This window comes from Lutra lutra, chromosome 3 (assembly GCF_902655055.1).
Source record: "Lutra lutra chromosome 3, mLutLut1.2, whole genome shotgun sequence".
In the NCBI taxonomy this organism is placed as follows: domain Eukaryota; kingdom Metazoa; phylum Chordata; class Mammalia; order Carnivora; family Mustelidae; genus Lutra; species Lutra lutra.
The window spans coordinates 172561265-172584456 of record NC_062280.1 but is presented as its reverse complement, the minus strand read 5'-3'; the positions used below and the strand labels follow the sequence as shown (position 1 = coordinate 172584456).

The window sequence follows — 23192 nt, the reverse complement described above, 5'->3', positions numbered from 1 at the left end:
TTGGTGCTTTCTGTTTTGGGAAGTTATTAATTATTGATTTATTTAATACATATGGGCCTAGTCATATCATCTATTCCTTCTCGTGTGAGTTTTGGCGAATTGTGTTTTTCAAGGAATTGGTCTATTTTATGTAGATCATCAAATTTGAGGATACAAGGCTATTCATTGTATTACTTTATTATCTTTCTAATGTCCTTGGGATTTTTAATAATGCCTCTCTTTCTTTTCTGATATTAGTAATTTGTGTCCTCTTTTTTTCTTAGCCTGACTATAGGCTTATCAATTTTGTTAATCTTTTCAAAGAACTAGCTTTTGGTTTCATTGATTCTCTGAATTGATTTCCTTTTTCCAGTCTCATTGATTTCTACTTTAATTCTTATTATCTCTTCCATGTACTTTGGGTTTAATTCACTCTTCTTTTTCAGTTTCATAAGGTGGAAACTTAAAATTATTGAATTTAGCTCTTTCTTCTTTTCTAATATGTGTATTGTCATAAATTTCCCTCTAAGCACTGGTTTCACTACAAATTTGGTAAGTCGTGCTTTCATTTTCATTTAGTTCTAAATACTTAAAATTTTCTCTTGACATTTCTTATTTGATCTATATGTTTAGAAGTACGTTATTTAAATCTTCCCATTTGGGGACTTTCCAGTTATCTTTCTGTTACTCATATCTTTTTAGTTCCATTGTGATCTGAGAGCAGACATAGTGTGATTTCTTTCTTTTAAATTGTTAAAGTGGGGGCGCCTGGGTGGCTCAGTGGGTTAAGCCACTGCCTTCGGCTCAGGTCATGATCCCAGGTCCTGGGTTCGAGCCCCACATCGGGCTTTCTGCTCAGCAGGGAGCCTGCTTCCTCCTCTCTCTCTGCCTGCCTCTCTGCCTACTTGTGATTTCTCTCTGTCAAAAAAAAAAAAAAAAAATTGTTAAAGTGTACCCTGTGGTCCAGAAAGTGGTCTGTCTTGGTGAATGGTCCGTGTGAGCTTGAGAATAATGTGTGTTCTGTTGTTGGATGAAGTAGTCCTATGGAAGCCAATTATATGCCATTGATCAATGGTGTTGAGTTCAGTATGTCCTTACTGATTTTGTCTACTGGATCTGTCCAAAAATCCTCCTCTAAAAAGACTTCTTAAGAAGGATACTTGTTATGATGTGCACTGGGTGTTATATAAGGGATGAATCACTAAATTCTACTCCAGAAACCAATATTACACCATATGTTAACTACCTAGGATTTAAGTGAAAATTTGAGAATAAAATAAAATAGGCAGCAAATAAAAAAGGCAGCAAATGAATAAATGACTTCAAATATAAGAATTCAGATAGTCTTGCACTTAAGTCTTGAATATTAAAGATGGCTAATGAACCATCTAGTCAACAGCTAGTCTCATGGGACATATGTTGTTCTGATGACCCAGTGAAGCATTTCTCTTTCCCACCTTAAATATGTAAGCTATAAAACAAAAAAGTGGCACGTGGAGAAATTAAAATACTAACTTTAGGGATACCTGGGTAGCTCAGTTGGTTAAGCATCTGCCTTCGGCTTAGGTCATGATCCCAGGGTCCTGGGATCGAGTTCTGCATTGAGCTCCTTGCTCAGTGGGGAGCCTTTTTCCTCTGCCTGCTGCTCTCCCTGTCTCTGGCAAATAAATAAATAAATAAATAAATTTTAAAAATAAAATATTCATTTTATTTTATTCCACATAGATTTCTATCTATGCTGATAAAAGTCATCTCCTCTGAGAGCTGCCTCCTGGAATACAGCAAAAAAGGCACATTGTCTCAGACGTTGTACCTGAGATACGATGTACCTGGGATCAGCTCACCTTTAGATGAAACCAGAAGTTCTACTGACATCACAGAAGACAAGGCCATCCTAGTAAAAAATCTATGTGGAATATCTATGCTGATAAAACTAGGTTGGAGGGCATAGTTTAGTTAAATGAACTCAAGAATAGGCAGATACACCCTACCCAGCTCCTGTTAGACTTCCTCCCTCAGGCAGGGGCAGAGCAGACCTTGCCCTGAAGAACAGAGCACAACTGGAACTCCTATGAGCTGCTAGCTCCCCAGAGGAAGGAGAGAGGCTGAGCAGAACATACTTAAGTATTTACATTTCAAATTTACCCATCAAATAAATTACTCCCCAGAGGAAGAGCCAATAAAGAGGGAGGTCAGGAGTTATACTAATTACATTTCGTCCACATGGAAGAAACATCAAAAGTGGTGGAGGAATGTTCCCCCATCTTCCAACAGTACAGTACATCTTTAAAAAAAAATTTTTTAAATAAAAAAATAAAAAAACCTGTAGTTCACAAATTGTAAAATATTAGCATTCCTAGAAACATTTTTCCTAGAATCTGAGGACCCAGAAGTTTGCCAGATGTAAACAAATGACTGAAGTTAATACACAGAATGGAGCTCACATTACAAGTAATTTCCCTTTCAGAATTTTTTATATTTGGCCTTTACTCTTGACTTCAGACAATGATAAACTAGGTTTGTGTTAGCAAAGAAATGGTAAAGGGGGAGGAGAGGAAAAGGGAGAAAAGGTAGGAGGTAAGGGAGGTAGAAATCAAAGAGGAGAGAGGGGAAGAGATAATCACTTTTAACAAGTAGGTGTACAGAGTCCCAGATCTTTTTTTCTACATTTCTTCTGTGTTCTGCTACACAGAGTCGAGCAATCAATGTCAGAATCTGGAAACTGAAGTCTTATTTCTATAGGAATTATTACATATCCTTTAACTCTTCTCTGAGAAAATAATTTTTTCCTGGGGAATAGTTTGGAGTGAGAAAATATGTATTTCCAACTAACATTAAGGGGAAGGGGAAAGCAATGCTCAAAGCTGTAATCACTGCAAACACATTTTTAGGGAAGTGTCTGTGCAAACTTCGCTGGTATGGACGCCAATGAACCCGAGTCATTTGTCCTGTACTACACCGAGGGCGAAACTCAGGGCAGGTGAGAGACAGTGAGTGTTTTGGGGCCTGTTAAGCATTAGGGTCTCTACCTAGAAACCTCCTTGGCTCTGAAGAATCAGACTTAGTTTCATTTCTGAAAATACAAACCAATATCATACATTTGGGAGCTGGATCATTCCAAAAGGGAGTGTCCTTTTGCACCTGGGCCATTCTAATTTGCTGTTTTACCAAGCGGTAATTGGAATATGGCACCCGCTTCCCCTGGCAAAGTTTTGTTGATGGGCAGTGTGGGTGGCATCCAATGATCTTGGGGATAGTGGTTGAATTGTGGCTGCTGACATTTTCACTAAGGCCATTTCTGGAAGCAGTGGTTGGTTAGTCACTCCATGGGACTCCCAACAGGGGGAAAAAGGAGAATGAAGGCATGAGTAAAGTAGATGTAAACCCAGTAAAACCACTGAGTTGACGGACAATCCACAAACCAAGTACAAGGAGCCTGGATGGTCAGTGACCCCTGTGGGCAGGTAAGTCTTATGACTCCTTTTTCATGTTGGTGGCTTCTGATGACCTGAGCAGCTCTTCCGGGGAAATGGATGGCTTTGGGGAAATGGATGGTTATATCTGTGTATCACTTTGAATTGTTCTTAAATATCAGTAACAGAAACCTGACTGACAATAACTAAGCAATTATTTTTCTCAGTGAGCAGAAGGTTAAAAGGTAGGCAGGTCCAAGGCTCATGCAGTGTTCCATGATGTCAGCAAAATCAAGGCTCCTCCTTCCTTCCTGCTCTTGTAGTTAGTCTACCAACTCTTGCCTCAGTGGCACAAGATAGTTGCTTCAGCTCCAGATGTCACCCTTGAGTGGTTCAAGTAAGGAAGAATTGGGGCAGAGAGAGGGAGGGGTTATAAATGTCTGTTGGTTTAGCCAGAGAACAGTGACTGCCACATCCTGGAACACAATTTTGGTCCTGAAACAAGGGAAATTAATTTTAAACCTAGAATCATTTTGTTCTTCCCTAAACCTACCCAGCCTGGATAGTCTTGTCAACCCTGACCCCTTTCCTCTGAATAACCCAGTACCAGAGAAATTCTTGCCAAAAAAGACCTATCAGAAGATCAGAAAGCAGGGCATCTAAATGCCGCAAATATCAGATCCTGGACTAGCCCAGTTCTCATAGGCCCAGAAGCCACAAGCCATCCCTCACGTAGAGACTAAAAGAATCAAGAAGAAAAGCCCTGGTTTGTTAAAAACAAAGTGCATTTCAGGAAGAAGCAGTCATCTCCTCTGAGAGCTGCCTCCTGGAATACAGCAAAAAGGCACATTGTCTCAGACGTTGTACCTGAGATACGATGTACCTGGGATCAGCTCACCTTTAGATGAAACCAGAAGTTCTGTTGACATCACAGAAGACAAGGCCATCCTAGTAAAAAAATCTATGTGGAAAGAGTCTGTAAGAGTATATCATAAATAGTTAACAGTGGTTACTTCCGGAGGAGAAATAGATTGGAAGATACGTGAGAGAGAGAGAGAGCACAATTTCTTCTATATACTTCTTGTACCATGTATTTGGAGAAGAGGGTGCCTGCACCTTGTTAACTTCTGAGGTCCGTATTATCTGCAATGGCTAAGTGATGGTTCACAGAGACATGCGGAAGTACTCAAAAATTTTTAATTGACCCCAATTATCAGGGTAGAGTCTAGGAGACCTAATTCCCATCTAAGTATTTCCCTTCCAAGGTAAAAGACATTTTTGAAAATAAATTCAAGATTAAGAACCCACAATAAGAGAAAACCGGTGAGTCCTTGAATTCCTAGAATCAGAAACAACCTGTCTACAGACTGTTTTCTGATCACTTCTCAACCAGGATTTCAGAGCACTGGCTCCCTGAGCAACAGCGGTGTGGCACCAATTACAGGTTTCTCCCACTCTCCGGAAGCAGGGCATTGCTACGAAACCTTCGCCAGCCGAAGCGTACAAAGAAGCGATTACCATGGATCTATATGAAAGCAATTATCATTAAATTTATTACCATTTATTTCTGAGCATTCCTAGATCCCCAAAATCATCTCAGGCTTTTCTTGACACCTTAGGACGCATCTTGCTAACAAATGCACAAATCAGGTTAAGACACAGATGCTCACAGATGTAACTCAGAGTTCCGGGGCTCGATGCTTAAGGGCAGGTCAGGGGAAGAAGCTTGGGGTGCCCACTGCCCCTGTAATAGCTCACAGCAAAACAAACACTGAATGCTATTTTTGCTTTTCACCTTTTTTCATTAAAGCAAAAATCTTCTTTGGATTTCTTCCAGTTAGCGGAAACAAGAACCAATGTAGGTTTCTCATTAAAGTGAAGTGGCATACCATGAACTTTCAAAAAGTGGGGGGTACCTGTAAGAAGTAACATCATCCCAATTCAGTGAAGCTCTGAGGGACTGGTTTTGGGGCCTCCACACTTTGGCCTGGAAAGATCTGTGTGAGCTACCACCCCACCAGCTGGAGTGTTTTACTGCTTGTCAAACAGGCAACTCCCTTCCCCTTTGCATGATTGTGTCCCTTAAAATCAGTTGTCACCTAAGGTACTTTTGCTTTGATCCCACTTGCTGCAGAGAAGATATGAGGAACCAACACTAGGTCAGCATGATACTATTATAAGCACCCTTCTCAGCCAGTGCAAGGCCCACATCAGGCAAGGGTTTATTTCAAATCCTTGAGGCATCTTCTGACACGGCAGTCTGGTCAGGGAACACAGTAAGCAAAGTGGTCAGAATGCCTCTTCCTTCTGCATAATTCTCACCTAACCTTCCCAACATATTGCACTTCCCAGCAAACGGGTGAGGCAACTGAGGCTTTGGTTAAGGAAATTTGTGCTTGCGTGGAAGTTGACATTGGAGTTCAGGGTTAGTTAGCCCGGCTCCAAAACCCAGTCTTTCTGTTGCGTAAAGCTGCTTCTCTTAATAATCCAGAGGTTCCTCAACGAGAGAGGAAGGAAGGTGCTAGTAGAATGAAGTTACATTTCTTGAGGCAGGAAAAATCAACTATGTGAATATTAATCCAATTCTGCTCACTTTCAGGATTACGGAGAAAACAACCAACACTTCTATTCTGTTCCAACACTCCCACACTGCTCTGTGAAGCCAGGTTGTGTGGATAAAGGCCTGAAAACCAGAAACACTCTATTCAAAGAGGTCATAAAGAACTAAAAAAATGCTCATTAACTCTTTAAGATCTGTTTTATGTGCCTTTCCCTTTCCCTGAAAGAACTCTGATACATTGAGCCTAACACTGTACTTCTCCATCAGCTATGTACAAGGAGCTAGCTACAGAGAGCACACAATGATGAAAAAGAAAAGGAGTGGATTTCTACCAGACCAAAATTCCAGAACTTCAAACTTGGGAAGGAAATGTGCCATTACAGGACAGGTGTACTGCACTGGATCCTCTGGTAATGGAGGCTAGAATGTTAATTTCCCTCAAACTTCCAGTTGATTATAATGCGCCATTTTGAATTAACAATCCCAGCTCTAAAGAAGAGGTCCTAAGAATCCTTCAATCTAGAGTTCATCCCTGGAGGGGCCCCTGAGTGGCTCAGTTAGGTGTCCGACTCTTGATTTTGACTTGATTTTGGCTGGGGTCCTGATCTCAGGATTGTGGGACTGAGCCCTAAGGGCTCCATGCTGGACATAGATAGAGCCTGCTTGGGATTCTCTCTCTCCCTCTGCCTCTGCCCCTCCCCTCCCTCTCTAAAACAAATAAAAATAATAAAAATAAGTTAAAAAAAAAAATTCATCCCTGAAGATCCCACTGGATTAAGGAAATGTTAAGACTCCCTTATCTTTTAAAAGTCTGTAACTCTCAATGAACTGATGCTGTTTCCCATAGTCTGCTGGTCATCTTAAAATCTGGATTTAGGAAGTGATACTTCACACTTACTCCATCACCAATGCTTACTAGCAATTAAGGGTTTTTAAGTCTTGGGGTGTCTGGCTGGTTCAGTTGATAGAGCATGCGACTCTTAATCTCAGGGTCAGGAGTTCAAGCCTCAAATTGGGCGTGGAGCCTACTTAATTAAAAAAAAAAGTCTTGAGGTCTTATCTCTGAATAAGATGAAAATTAAAAATTTTAGAGCCCAAATCCCATCAATTGCCTAAGCAAACCAAATCACCAACATGCAGGAATTCAGATGGCTGAGAAGCTAAGTTTGATGGGAAAGGAATGATAAATTTATTTCCACACTAGGGATTTGCGTACAAGTACTGTTCTTGAATCTCTGAAGAGCCTATACTTTCCAACAAGGTTATCTGCTACTTTTCATAATCTGTGTGCTGAGGTTCCTCCTCAGGAACCTCCTCCTGAGGTTCCTCCAGATTTCATCTGAGCTTTGGTTAAACTGTTGTTTTACTTGCTAATTTTGCTATGTTTCTGGTAAAGCTAAAAGAAGTTATTATGCTGTTAAGGATAACCTATATCCCTTCTTGTGTCACTGAAGGTAAAATGTTGACCTAAGTAAAACAAACACAAATGGGAGTGGGAAAGTAATACGGTGACTCTTCTTCCAAGAGTGAGAGATAGAGAAACCACCTCTAAGTTTCTGAGAACCAGAAGTGTATGATTTTGGCCTTCCATAACCTCAACTGCCACAAAAGGAATACTCTAGGGGAGCCTGGGTGACTCAGTCCATTGAGCGTCCGACTCTTAGTTTCAGCTCAAGTCATGTTCTCAGGGTGGTGAGATCGGGCCCGGCACTGGGCTCTGCACTCAGTCAGGAGTCTGCTTGACATTCTCTCCTCTGCCCCTCCCCAACTCTCTCTCTGAAATAATCTTTTAAAAAAAAGTAATACTGTATTTAGCTACTGGATTTTTTTTATGGTTTTCATGAAAATCAAGTGGGTTTTAAAAGCTCAATCTCTCAAAACAAAAATAGAAGAATGAAAGCTAAGCTGAAAATATCAAGAAAGAAAAGTTAAGGGTGCCGTGGGTGGCTCCGTCAGTTAAGCATCTGCCTCCGGTTCAGGTCATGATCCCAGGGTCCTGGGAGGAGTTCTGCCATCGGGCTCCAGGAGCCGGCTTCTCCCTCTGCCTGCTGCTCTGACAAATAAATAAAATTGGGGGGAAAAAAACAAAGAAAAGTTAAAACAACCAAGCATGCTGAGTTCAAAATAAACATTTTTAAAAAACTTTATCAAGTATGGAATGAGCTTTTTGATTGTCTTCTAAATAATTTGAAGTTTTTGCATTGTACGTCTTATGTCCCAAATGAAAATACAAGCCCATATTACCACTGATATTCTGCAAAGTAGCAATGAACATAAATTTCCACAAGGCGATTTTTTGGCATGTATTAAACTCGAACCATCTCCTAACGTTCAGATTACTGAGGCAAGTTTAATATTGTTCCATACTCTAACTTAATTCCATGCCAGTTGTTTTCATCTCAAATGAGATCTACCATTTAAACATTTTGTGAGGCTCAGATGGCGATATGTTGTGAATCTAACACTGATTTTCAAAAGGATGCACAGTTTCACATTTCCACATCTATAGAACTTTATTAATAAGCAAAACACATGTCAGCACGTTTTATATACGGCAAGGACATTCCTATAATAGTAATTGGCACATTATCATCTAACAGTTGAACTTTATCAAGAAGGAGATTTTAAAAATAATACACTAACATCTCATATGACTACTTGAGAGTAAACAATTAAATTAACATTTAACAGCAGTTTTAAAATATAAAAGCTCATCCTTTACTGTTTACCATAAGCTGGAAATCATTCCAATACAACTTCTATTTAAAAAAACAAACAAAAAACTATGCATATTCTACAGGCTAGACAAATGGGTTGGCTAGGAAAGGCTGTGACAGTAATTAGCTTCTGACCTAATACTCCAGTTCCTTTTCTCAAAGGGCAGTGGGTTTAGGCAGTCACTTCTCAGTAAAGACAGAGTTATACATAGGGTGATCATGTAATTTATTCTCTAAGTTAGGACACTTTCGAGAGAGGAGGCACTATTTAAGCTGAGAAAACAGAAATAATCAGGGCTGAGGACAAACTGAGGACATACGTCATTCCAGTTAAATACAGGATCAGATGCACTCTCGTTATTTTTGTGCTTTGGGGGACTACAGACCAGTTGAAAAGAAAAATGTTAAATTAAAAAACCCTAATTTTTTTCTCCAGCTGGGCTTTTTGGATTTCACTTTTCCTGTTGTGGGTGGTTCTGCTCGAGTATTAGTGATTATTGTCTTAACAGGTTAAAATTTCTGAACCACCTCAAAGGCATGGGAGATAACTTACAGACTCAAAAGGCTAGAGATTAGTATTTTTTCTATTAAAGAGAAATTTTTATTTTAACCGAGTATAATTAAGATTTGCCTTTTAATTTTAAATTTCTAATTTCAAGCCTGAACACACTATACAGAAAAATGTATTTTTACCTTAAGTTCAGTTGATTTCATATAATACATAAAAATGGATTCTCCTAGTCCTAACTAGCTTGTTCAAACGTAATAAAAATAATTTAATAAATATCTGCATTAACTTCCAAGCCCCAGGTCATATTCTTTCAAAAATTATTTAGACACCCTATCAAAGATTCTGATTTGCAAACTTTAAGACAGAGTGCAAAGACAGTTAAGCATCCCCAAAACACAATAGCAGCTCTTTTATCCAAGCTCACAGGAAATGAAGGAAGTATGTAGAACTTGATAGATCTGGAAGAGAACGTTAAAGTTTTAAAAATAATATTCTATGCCCCTGACTGGATGATGAGATTTAAGGCTACCACTGAATTGTACCAATTATAGGAGATCAGGTAACATGGACATTTGATTTAACGGGGGAGAAAAATCAAAACAAAACGTGAAGTTTTTGATATTGGATCAAAAGTGACACATCCATATTCAGAAACAAGGATACACACCACAAAAACTAAAATAATAAATTTTGTAAAGTGATGTGATAGCTCATCTAGTAATCTACAATTACCATATATGATAGCTTAATTTCACTTAAAAGTTATCACAAAAATGAAGTATAGGTCGACAGAAAGTTAATATGAGACAGAGAAGAAATCTAGCATGAGATTCCATTTCTTATAAGTACATTCTAATTTTAACTTCCAAATCAGGCAACTAAATATTTTTTCTTTACCCCCATGCTAGTTTGACTTCAAGGGGTACAGAGGTACTTCAACAAACAACAAAAATTCTATGTAAGGAAGGAGAATGAGTGAGAGAAAACAAAAAAATAGGAGGCTCAATTAGCAAAACAAAACTGCATGTTTTATTTATCAAAGACAATGAAATAAATCAGAAAATACAGAGAAATACAAAAGAAGTTATAAAGCATAATTTATTTTTTCAGAAATGGAAAAATGTCCCTGAATAGTTTTAGATGTATCTTTTAGTAGTAGTCAGTATCTAATTATAAACAACCAATTTTATATGTTCTCTGTAGCTGTATTAAATGATTTTTAAGTTTAAAAGATGATGTAATTCCCATCATTTTTAATGTTGGCATTCAAAAACAAAAATAGAACTGAAAACAGATGAGACATAAAATGATTTGCAAAATGTAGTAGCTTGTGAGTGTAGATTCCAGTTGTAGTAATGGTCACATACACGCATACTCTTACCACACGCACACACACACACACCACACTCCCATTTTCCACAGACACATTTCTGTAACTTGAAAACAGATTATTTTGCATATCTTAATTCAAGATATGATTTTATGTTAATTCTACAATCATAAAGCAAGAAGCTATTAGTACAAGTTCTGATTTGTTTCATTTAACAAACTAAACATCTAAAGAAAAAATTATTACAATTAAAATTGAAAGATACTTTTATTGGCTTTTTAAAAGACAAATGCAAATGAGAATATCTTATTCAGAAAATTAATTTTCAAAAGTGTCTTAAATGAAATAAATATAATATCTAATACAATCTCTTCCTACAAGACTCTCTAAGATGGCAATCTTAAAAAACAAACTTCTCAACTGAGAATCCCTAAACCTGGCATGTCCCTTAAAAAGAAAACAACAAAAAGATGTTCTCCTAAAGGACATGTGGAATACCCATATCTTCTTAAAATCTGTCCTAAAACAAACTATCTTTAACATCCAGATTTTTTCTATATATTAAGTTCACTTAATTTTAAATTAATTGAAAAGATATCCAGACACAGTTTCTAAGAAAACAATGCAGAAAGTAATTTATGCATGGTTATTTACAGAAAGAGTTTGCTAAATAATAATGTAAATATCATGTTCAAAAATCTGACAAAGCTTTTCTATAATCAGCACTGCAGTTTTCAAAAAACTATATATAACAAAGGGCATTTCATGTGTAGAGTTACTAGATGAATCTAGGAGCCAGAAACTAAAGCATTTGACATGGTTAATAACTTCATTTTTATTATACTAAATGTCAGGTCAGAAGTCAATGGCATTTACATGCTGGAAGACTGTTTCTCACTCACCCCTTTCAATTATATCAAACACTGATTAACCAAATATGACTGGACTTTACTGCTACAACTTTATAGTTTCTTTCAAGTATATGCAAATCTTTTACATGGGCACATATGCAAATGTGCAAAACAAATGAAATTTAAAATATTTAAGAGAATGAACAGAAATGGCTTTTAAGCATAAACCATCCTGCCATTCAATTTTGAAGATCTATCTTTTCTTCACTAATTTGTCTTCTGCTTTTAGTAGTCTTCTATCCTATTAAAGTTGTAGGTTTACAGATGATCTGGAAATTTCACATTGGTTTAAGAAAAGAATGTCTGGTCGATGCAGTCTAGGGACAAAGAGAGAATTAGTCTTATAGTATATTAAGTTGCAATTGTCTACATGATAATATAATAAAAAACATTTTATAACAGTATTACATCAAGTATCTAATGTTCTTTTGGTAAAGATAATATAAAACAGAATATATCAGAACATATTCCAAAGTTTAAGCTCCTAAAGGAAAACATCTAGAAAATATTTACATTAAGTTTTAGGCTCCTGAAAATGCAAATAAGATAATTACACCGAATACTAAGAGAAAATTACTTTGCCTTTTATCTTACATATTGATACACTCTTACTGTTACTGCTTGCAAAGACATTTTAGTAATTAAAAAGAAAATGTGACACCTTCTACGTAGAGGTAAAAGAATATTTAAAAGGATACTTTAATTTTCCAGAAATACAACTGTACTCTCTTCAGCAGAAATAACTAAATTATATTAGATTATGTAAAACTCCTATGTTATAAAGTTTAAGCAATCAAATCCCAAACCATACAATTTATTTACCAAAAGAACAGTTATAGTAAGTTGGAAACATTTTGTACTTGTAGATACATCTAGAAGTGTTTTAGCAGACACTTTGCTTATGCATTTCAAATACTTTAAAAGTTCAAGTCACTTATAGACAGGAAGTATATGGCACTTGCTTTAAAAATAGTAAAAAAAAAAAAAATAATAATAATAAAAATAAATAAAATTAAAAAAAATAAAAATAGTATAGAGGGAGGAGATATTTCTAAGTCATATATCCAGTAAGGAGTTAATATCCAAAATAGTTAAAAAGAACCCATACAACTCAATAACTAAAAAACCAAACAATCCAATTAAAAAATGAACAGAGGGGGTGCCTGGGTAGCTCAGTGGGTTAAAGCCTCTGCCTTCGGGTCAGGTCATGATCCCAGGGTCCTGGGATTGAGCCCCGCATCAGGCTCTCTGCTCGGGGTGGTGGGGGAGGGAGTGGGTAAGCCTGCCTCTCTGCCTGCTTGTGATCTCTGCCAAATAAATAAATAAAATCTTAAAAAAAAAAAAAAATGAACAGAGGATCTGAATAGACCGTATTCCAAAGTCATACAGATGGCCATCAAGCACATAAAAAGAAGTTCAATATCTCTAAACATGAGGGAAATGCACATGAAAAACAATGAGATTATCACACCACTCCTGTCAGAATATTCACCTATAATAAAAAGATAAGAAACAAATGTTGGTGAGGACATGAGGAAATGGGAAACCTTGTAAAGTGTTGCTGGGAAAGTAAATTGAGGCAACCACTCTAGAAAACAGTATGGGGTTTCCTCAAAATATTAAAAATAGAACTATCCTATGATCCAACAACTCTACTTCTAGCTATCTATCTGAAGAAAACGAAAATACTAATTCAAAAAGATAGATGCACTCCTGTTAACTGCAACATTATTTACAAAAGCCAACATATGGAAAACAGCCTAAGTGCCCATGAATAGATGAATGGATAAAGATACAGGGTATGTGTACGTTCTATATAGATAGATAGATAGATCGATCTATATATGTATCTCATATATATGATCTATGTATGATGTAATAGTACTCATATATATGGAATACATATACAGGATGGAATACTACCCAGCCATAAAAAAGATCTTGCCATTTGTGACAGTATGATGGACCTTGAGGATATTATGCTAAGTGAAAGAAGTCAGAGAAAGACAAATATTGCATGATTCCACTTACAAGTTCAATTAACAACAAGCACAGCAAAACAATAATAACATAAAACAACACCTATACTCATAGATACTAAGAACAGAGTGGTAGCTATCAAACGGGAAGGAGTTTGGGGATGGGGGGCAAAATGAGTGAAGGGGATCAAGAGCTACAAATTTCTAGTCACAAAACAAGTAAGTCATGGGGACATAAATTACAGCATGGGGAATACAGTCAGTAATACCGTATTTGCATTAACTCTGTATGGTGACAAATGGTAACTAGGCTTATTGTGGTGAGCAGTTCACAAAATACACAAATGTCAAATCACTGTGTTGTACACATGAAGCTAATATACTGTATGTTAAGTGTATTTCAATAACAAAAATAGTCTATTATAGAAAACAGAGATATGAGGTCTCCTCATGTGCAGAAACTACTAACGAGCTGCATGCAGCCTCCAGAAATTCACTGGATAACTAGTAAGACAACCTCTGCTCATTTCTTTATTCCCATTTATTCAAGTTGAAGCCTTCGTTGTTGATACAAACTGACAGACATTAAGGAAACTATCAGAGCTCCTACTTTCTTCACACAACTTTTATTCTTTGATCCAGTTTTTTTTAAGATCAGTGCATGGAAAATTTCTTTTCAACCACAATTTTTTTTTTTTAAACCACGTCTGGATTTCTCATTGTTTTATACAAAATCCCCATCCCTTCTGTGTAAGTGCTTTGTTGTATTTTGTTTTTTTATCCTTTGTATTGTGTGCTAATAGTTACTTATATCCTGTGGTTAATCCTTAAAAAATAAGTTTAGAAAGTCTGACCTAAAGTTTTTTATTCATCATATATTTTAAAAATTAAAATTTATGAAATTCAATTTTAAAAAATCTTAAAAAGTTCACAACTTACTAAATCTTAATTAGTTGATTGTTAACAATATAACGACATATTAAATATGCTAACATTAAGTAACCAACAAAAGTACACATAATATTCATCTGGTGAAAATGAATATCTGAAGGGAATGGATTTAATATATATTTCTTACCTCTATAATAAGAAGAAATATCTTGTTCTATGAGCAGCTGCCATACTTTCAGACATGTTTCTGACTTTTAGATAATTAACAAATCCTCTGAAGAAAAGCAGCAGGCCTGAAACCGTTAAAATAATACAGCTGCATTATGTTCTTATTCAGAGAGGGCATCAATTTAAAATAGACAATTATAAACAAGATCCTCTTGGCTTAAGGAATTTAATCTGTAAAATTCTATTCGTTCCATGATATTTTACACTATAATGATAAAATCACGAAAAAACATAATACAAGTTTACTGCCTTCCCAAATTCTTTCAATTTGTTAAGTCCAGATGTATCTAAATTTAAATAAAAATTAAAGTAAACCAAATTCAGCCATGAAAATCCAGAATTACACAAAAATATACATTTATTCCATGATTTCTTAAAATGGCAAAGATACCTAATGCATTTAAGCTGATTTAACTCAGGGAAATCCATTTTTATATGAAACTTTTCAATTAATATAACGACTAAGCAAACTAACACATATTTACTGATATAAGTTATTCAAGAAAGAATATATGCAAGTAATTTGCTAACAATTGTGGGATAAAACCAATAAGCCTGTCTACCAATATCAAGTGCCTGTCATCCTTGAAATCTGTATTTGAAGATACAAGTTATTTAAATAAAAATTTAATTATTAATTCTTATTTTCAAGTAATAATAAAAGATTAATTTGTAATACAAATTTAGATAAGAAGAATCAGGAAAGAATTGGGAAGCAACCACTCTAGTGATTTCTTTAACGATGTGGGACAGATCTTCTATCTATCTTAGTATTCTCTATAACAGGATTTTTTAAAATAACAACCATTTACATAACAGGTATCCTTAGTTAATTAATAAAACAATGCCAGTGAAATTCTTCAAAGTTTCAGATGGAAAATATTAGCAAAGTATAAAAAGCATTAGCATTATTAGTAAATTCCTTGATACACTTTTTAAACACAGAATTCTAAGGGAAACATTTAACAACTTCAGTAAATTTTTAACTAGATGATGGGTGGGGGCAAAACAAAAACAGAAAAACGTTAAGATATACATGCATGCAACTTTCCTCACCAAAAGTCTGTCAATTTAAAATGCAAACTCCCAAACTAAATTTGTACCCCAACTCCAAGACAGTAACCAAAGCACTAAAAAAAGAAGCATGGTTATAATAAAGAGAAAGGACAGAAGATACACAAATAATGACTTAAGCGAGTGGTATAAATTTTAGCTAAATCTGAGCCCATCTGCTTCCCATATCCTCACTCCTTCCATTTGTGACTCCCACTCTGACTTCCATGCTCATGTTCTTCCAGATGCTGTTCAAAGATAATGGTATTGTGATCCAAATGTACAAGTATTATTGAAAAATATAAACCAAAATTATTTGTGAAATCCCTACTTTTGTCTATGAAAATTGCTGTTTCTAAGACTATTTTGTCCTGCTCAGGCATTTTCTAAAATAAGCCAGTTCCTATCTAGAAACCAATCATTCAGCAGCTATTGTTTCTCGGTGTTCTACAATGTACTCAACATTCTTCTGGGTGTATGTGAGAGGAACATTTTCACCACAGATTAAATTTTCACAATTCCCTAAATGCTAGACTGTGGTTCTGATGTGGAAATGGGGTGGTCCTCTGCATTTCATTGGGGCCTATAGTTGTCCTCCTAACATTCAATCCTTACAATATTTAGAAGCAAATATACTTATTTAATATGTTTAAATACTTAAAAGACTTTTTGTATTTTTTCACTTTTAAGTAAGAAACTCAGTAACAGGCACAAAATTCAGGAGTAAGAACACAATTAACAACACAAAAAACTGTCTAAACCCTTTTAAGAGTCTGGCTTCCTAACAAAATCATAGAATAATTTCACTATTAATTGTTAAGAGAAAGAATACAGGATCTTTACTGACCTTAACTGATCACTAAGAATTTGCTTTCCTAAAGATCCTAAAGATCCAACACCAGGAATGAACAAAAACTCAATGAGAACACTGCCACCTACTGAAATGCCAATATTTTCTGTTACAATTATGTTACTAAAGAAATGTGGGCTTTTAAACCTCAGAAGAGAGGATATTCTTCATGTCAGTAAATAAATCTGAAATGTAGATTAAAGGCATTACGTGATTTTGAGACTAACTTATCATACATCTAAAGTGAAAATCACTAGAACAAAAATTGGAAATTCATAAAATTCATCAATATTAATAAAAAGACATGCCTTGTAAAAAGAAAACCCAACAGAAGTACTGTGATCATTGGGCATGAAGCCCTTCCTTATGCCCGGCTGATTAATGATTAATGCAGGGTACATTTCAAAAGTATAAAGAATGTTTCAATACTCCAAAAGTAAGAAAATGCATAGAACATCCAACTATCCTACTCTCAACATATCCTAGGATTGTTCAAAGAAATTATGCGTGTATATTTTCCAAAATAAATGCTGAAGACAATTTTTTAAATCATTTCAGGATTTCAAGTTCTGCGACATTCAATTATCATCCAACTACTGATTTTTTAAATTGACAGACTCTGGATTTTCAATCAGAAATCTAGAGTGCAATGTATAATTAATTATCCCAATAGCTGAGATGATATTAGGTATCTGGATATGAGAATTTTACAGTAAAAAAATTTATTTCCACGTTAAGTTTCAACACAATGTATTTACATCTTACAATCTGGGGAAATATCAAAGTTAAACTAAATGCAAATTCAAAGTTGAAATGCATTAGAAATAAACTTACCAAGTACAAGAAATATCCACCAAAGCCAATACTGTCCATTGAAATATCCAGTAAAATAATCAGAAAACTATGGAGTGAACATAAATATATTAACCATATTTATATACCTAAATTTGAAAATCATAAATCAACCTCAATTTCAGAACAATTTACTTCAAATCATCTCTTGCACTTAAAACAACACAAAGAGGAAAAAGATGCTTAATGACATACATAATTATTTGAGGAAACAAACTTTAAAATCTTATGTATGATAACAAACTTATACAAAATATTTTAGAAACAAAAACCAGTTTCAAAATTGTAAGAAAGGTAAAATCTATATATCTGAATCCAACTTTCTCATTAAAGAGTTCACATGTCAGTTCTTTTTTCATAATCCCTCAAAGCCACAACTACCATCCCAAACACACTACAGCAACCCGCTGCTTTAGATATTAACACCAAAAGCCACATTAGTTTAATCTTATCAGATGGGGATGTTCGCCTGACCTCTAAAAAGAAGAGCTTTTGACCTTCTGTACACCCCCTACTGTTAATCACTGCCAAGAATCCTAGGCACATAAAGACCCCCAACTCATTACTCTTTTTATTTTCAAACTAGATGCTCCAGTATTCAGTTCCCAACAGTGAGCTGCGAACAGCTAAATGAACCTTGAAGTGGCATTTCAACAGTTCTTATTAGTGACCATGGTAGACAGTTTTATACTCTCTGTGAAATGAGAATATAAACAGGCAGCTGGAAGGCAGAGTTTGATGATACTGAACATAGGTATCTTTTCCTTGATTAGCCTCTGGATGTCATGATTTATTATTTAAAAAAAAATTTTTTTAAGCCAATCTAATTTTCTTCAGTTACTTCAGATAATTAATTCTTCCCTATTACCCTTTAGCACCTAAACAATGTTCCAAATAGTTATTTTTTGAAAGTGTTTTATATAACCTAGTCTAAAACTACTATAAATTACTTTGTTTTATTTACTCTGTTTCCATTCATTGGCCTCCAAACTGAATCCGATTTAACTAAAAATAACTTTGTCAAATGGGGATTTGCCCTCAAATCTGAAATTAAAAGTACCTCGAACTTTATTTTGGTAACTACTTCCAACTATTCATTGGTAATTTCCACAAAAGTTTAAAAATCCTATAGGTTTGTAATAACCAAAGTACTTACAAATTGTAAATAACAACACTATTTAGGAAGCATATGTACTAATGATTTGTTTTTTAAAACCTTTTAAGTATTTCTACAGGAAGTGTTTACAATTAATAAATGAACCATAATCTAAATTACCAGCTTAGGGTTTTAGAAATTTCAAAAATTAAAATTTCTAAAGTACCATTATAGATGCAGATCCCACACACTTCAACATCTTTAAAATATGTACAAGGGAGAACTAAACAATTGGGGAAATATAGCTGGTAAAGTAGGACTGCACTACACATTTTAATCAAGTGACTAATAATTAGAAATAGAAGGTTTTCATATAGGCTTTAGAGTCTATAAGAACGAAAAGAAATAAAGAACCAAGGCAATACATTTTTAACTTTCTAATTTTTAAATATATTGTAGAAAATACTTAATAAATAATAGTACCTGGCAAGAAGCAACCAGGAAAGTAAGAACATCATTCTTCACCAAAAATATTTGCCAAAGTTAGTCTTTATTTACTCCCAAATGAAAAAATAAAATCACTTTCACCTTGAAGTCAAAGAAAGACTCACTATGTAAAATGGATAACCTAAATAAGCTTTTGGGCTCATTACTGAGTGAGCAAAAATGTTTTAAAATACCTATAGTCAGAGCGCTGAGCCAAGTTGGGGTTATTCAATGAGTAAAAATCATGTTAATTGGCCAATCACAGGATGCAAAAATCAAACTTTGGAAAATAAAGTTTTCCAAACTGACACTAAGAATTTATCTAATTTTATTTTATTAATATAACACCAGTAGTTTATTATTTACATTCTACTTTCAAAAAGCGTTGTTAGTTTTTAGCAAAACACATATTCATTTTTAAACAAACAATAAAAAACACCAAAAGCCTTAGAAATAATACCAGAATCAGTGAGAGATATTTACACTAAATCTGAGTGTCATGCGAACTCAAAAACAAAAAGAAAAGCTATGATTTATAAATTATAAATTTATAAATTACTTACTGCCTAATAAAACAAAACACCAGGCTTTGAGAAGAAAACCTTCCTCTCAGCACTCCACAGGGCATTTACCGCTTCCAGCCTTGTAAAGCAGTCAAAGTGCAGGGTCACAGAGGCAGGACAGAATTAGGACAACAGGCACTGAATTGAGACCAAGCTAGATTCGAATCATCAACCTTTGGGATAGCAAGCAACTCACTCAACTTTTTTTTTTTTTTTTTTTTTGTCAGAGAGAGAGGGAGAGAGAGCGAGCACAGGCAGACAGAATGGCAGGCAGAGGCAGAGGGAGAAGCAGGCTCCTGCTGAGCAAGGAGCCCGATGCGAGACTCGATCCCAGGACGCTGGGATCATGACCTGAGCCAAAGGCAGCTGCTTAACCAACTGAGCCACCCAGGCGTCCCTCACTCAACTTTTTTTAGTCTCAGCTTTATCATCAACAAAGTGGCTGGATTATCATGAGCGTCACTGATGCAAGTAGGAATCAAGAACCTGGCGTTTGTAATGAATTACGCTAGAAACACAGCACGTATTCAATGAAAGGCGGCTATTACTATTCGACAAAAAAGATTCTTAAAAATCTTTTTCTTGTATCAGTTCTCAGTATACACCAAAGGCATATTAACCTTAATCCAATAGCAGTATTTTTTTTTTAAAGCACATTTTGTGGGGTTCCCCCCGCCAAAGCTTATTTATTTATTTGTAATCGCTACACACAACGTGAGGCTCAAACTCACAACACCAAGACAGAGAGTCACATGCTCTTCAGACTGAGCTGGCCTCATGCCCCTCAGTAGTGGTATTTCAAAGGGAAATGAAACAGTTCTGGTGACCAAACTTGATGCTAATATATACGTCAGAAAACTCTGAGAATCCCCAGTCTTTGAATTTAGGTTTCCCATCTTATCACATCACATTACTTACCAGATAAACAACTGCCTCTCAACTAGGGGTACTATGAGAGAATTAGGCCCTAATACCCTGAAAGCATAGGTTGCATATTACGGACTGGACTTCTTCTTTTTTTTTTTTTTTTAAATGACTCCAGAATACACAAACTATTAAGTTTAGGAGAGTTGAGAAAGCAGTCCTCAAATCATTTTTGTGTTCCGTGACTACGATGAGAGATCCATTTGAATAATAGTTATTATTACTAACATAATATAGTTATAGTTAGTAGTAATATTATTACTGACATAATAATAATCACTAGACACATCTAGCTTCAACTCTTTTGAGGTTTTTCTAGTAATCACTTCTGTAAGAGCAGGGATTGTGCTTTATCTTTGTGTGCTCCCTAACACCTTAACAGATTTATGCTCACGGTGAGAATCCACCTCATATTTTTAAAAATGAAATTAGAAAAAGAATCTGTCAAGGGGCTATTCTTACACTGGCTCAGATTCTGATCATCTGGGAAGAAGGCAAGTCACAGGTACTACCCAAGAATCACTGCATTAATAACCAAAACCTATAATCTGGTCTGAACAGAGCCAAGGTCTGGTAAGATTACTAACACTCTGAGAAGTGGTAGGCTTCAAAACAATGGAAGAAACACGTTAAGCCTACAGTTTTTTTAAAATCAATGTGGTGATCTAGGTGCATAACTGAAGGCCTGCAGCACTTAAGTAAAGCTGACATTTTAGTATATGATTCTATCGAAAATTTTAGGAGGATGTGACTCATTCAGTTAGAAATCAATGTTTAAATAATATGATTTGTAGAAATTAAGCATTTTATCAATTGTACAATAGCACTGAGATATGTGGGTTACATTTAAGAAAACTTATCAAAACAATAAAACAATAAAACCACTTTTTCTTTTTAAGTGACAATGTCATGTAGTGTAGTATAGTGATCTCTGTGGTGTGGGGACCAACACGGGGCATGGAGCCCAATGTGGGGCTTGAACTCATGACCTTGAGATCAAGACCTGAACTGAGATCAAGAGTTGGATGCTTAACCTACTGAGCCACCTAGGTGCCCCAAAACCACTCTTGATCATTCTCCCAGGCCTTATCCCAAAGAAACCAGGGATAAGGCTTTATAAAAAAAAGCTAAAAAGGGCCTTTGAGAGACAAAGGGAAAAAGCTGGGGAAGACTATGATAATAATACTACCATGGAATGGTTATGAAAAATTATTTTGGGACAAGGTGCTGAGAAGAGAAAAAGAAAAGGACTTAGCATTATCTCTCTACATCCCGTCTTGTAAGTGATAAGAAACAGACAGAAGGTAAATTCCAGAACAACAGGGAAATAAGAAAGGTGGAGAAGGATCAAAAGGGAAAAAAACTTCTGAGAGCTACCTAGGAGGTCTTAGTTAACTTTTGAGCTCTTAATGTTATGAAAAGGAAAAAGATAATTAAATCCTTGAGAATTTCACTAACCAAAAGAAAATGTTCTGTTTTAACGGACAGTAGGCATGCATGCGTTCTATCACACGAGTCACAGCCCTGGTTTACCAAGCACCTGCATTTGTGCAGCAACTGGACATGTGCTTCAACAGTATTACCTCTAGACCACACAGAAATCCTAACAGGCAGTATTACCAGCTTATTATGAAGAAATGCTCAAAACAACTTAAAAACATACAGTTAAAACACTGATATAAATAAGAGTCAAACTCAAATTTTTTACTTCAAAGCTCTTTCCACCTAGTAACAAGCTCTCATGTAATAAAGTTACAGAATGTTCACACCACAGAGATCACTACAATAATAAGTATAAAAGTTAAGAATAAGTCTCAAAATAATTGATCCATATATGTGAAACATCTGTGAACCACACAAGAAATTTTTAAATTTATAAATTTTAATTTTAGAGATAGAAGTGATAGAGGCTATTAAAACACTCACCCTAACAATAAGAATCCATTTGATCAATGAAAGTCCAAATCCACAGATGGCACCATACCTTCCAGCTATGGTATTGGTGATACAGAAGGATAAACAAAATCCAAGCCAGTTGAAAATAAATGCCACTAAAAGCAAGAGAAATAGTTATTTTAAAGACCACCTTTTGGACATAATATTAACAGTACTTCATTGTACAATGGAAATAACAATTCTCTTTCTTTTGACTCTGTACCTATTATGTCTTCTTCATAGACTATAGTTTACCTCTTGCAAATATATTAGTTAACTATGCATTAACAAACAGATAAGCTTGGTTTCTTGTCAGTTTGATCAACAGGAATCAATTCCTTAAAATTTATCACCAATAGGTGAAGCTGCATTTTTAAACCACCTAAAAAAACCAAGTCACAAGGTAGCTCCCATGTGACCCCACCCAAGAATTCCAACCTAACCAATCAACCAACCAAATTGTGTTTTTTTAAAAGTAGTATTAAAGATGAGCCAAATAAATTATAAAGTATTTCCAGAGAAGGTATTGTTCATTGCCTCTTCCTCCTATCTGCCTTTCCCCCTTTTCAGGATCCCACCTACCTACAGAGTATTTTAAGGAAGGCTGGACCCCATACTTAACCCCAAAAGGTGGGTCCTGAGTAGTCTGGGAAAATCACAGGAGGCCAAAACTCCCTGCCATTTTTTTTTTTTAATAGGACTTCTGAACAGCATTTTTTGGTTCTTAAGAACACATCAAGGAGACAGGGGATGGAATATAGTTAAGTAACAGTGGCTCTAAATTGATCATTGTTGAAACTGAGTGATACATACACAGAGGTTATTATAGTCTTGCCTAGTTTGAGAATTTCTACAATAAATTTTTTTTATTTTAAACTCCTTATCCACTGGATGTCCGTTTGGATATAACATCT

The 23192-nt window shown here is 35.5% G+C and overlaps 1 protein-coding gene across 1 annotated transcript in view; it reads right to left on the bottom strand.

Annotated features, from left to right (window-relative positions):
- Positions 1-8439: 8439 nt before the first annotated feature.
- Positions 8440-23192, bottom strand: part of NDFIP2 (Nedd4 family interacting protein 2) — a 67880-nt gene continuing 53127 nt past the window's right edge. Inside the window, exons 5-8 of the mRNA XM_047720215.1 lie at positions 22270-22394; positions 17257-17323; positions 14479-14584; positions 8440-11738 (exon numbers count right to left, since the gene is read on the bottom strand). Coding sequence (XP_047576171.1) covers positions 14481-14584; positions 17257-17323; positions 22270-22394 — 296 coding nt within the window. The 3' untranslated portion in view covers positions 8440-11738; positions 14479-14480. The remainder of the gene's footprint in view (positions 11739-14478; positions 14585-17256; positions 17324-22269; positions 22395-23192) is intronic.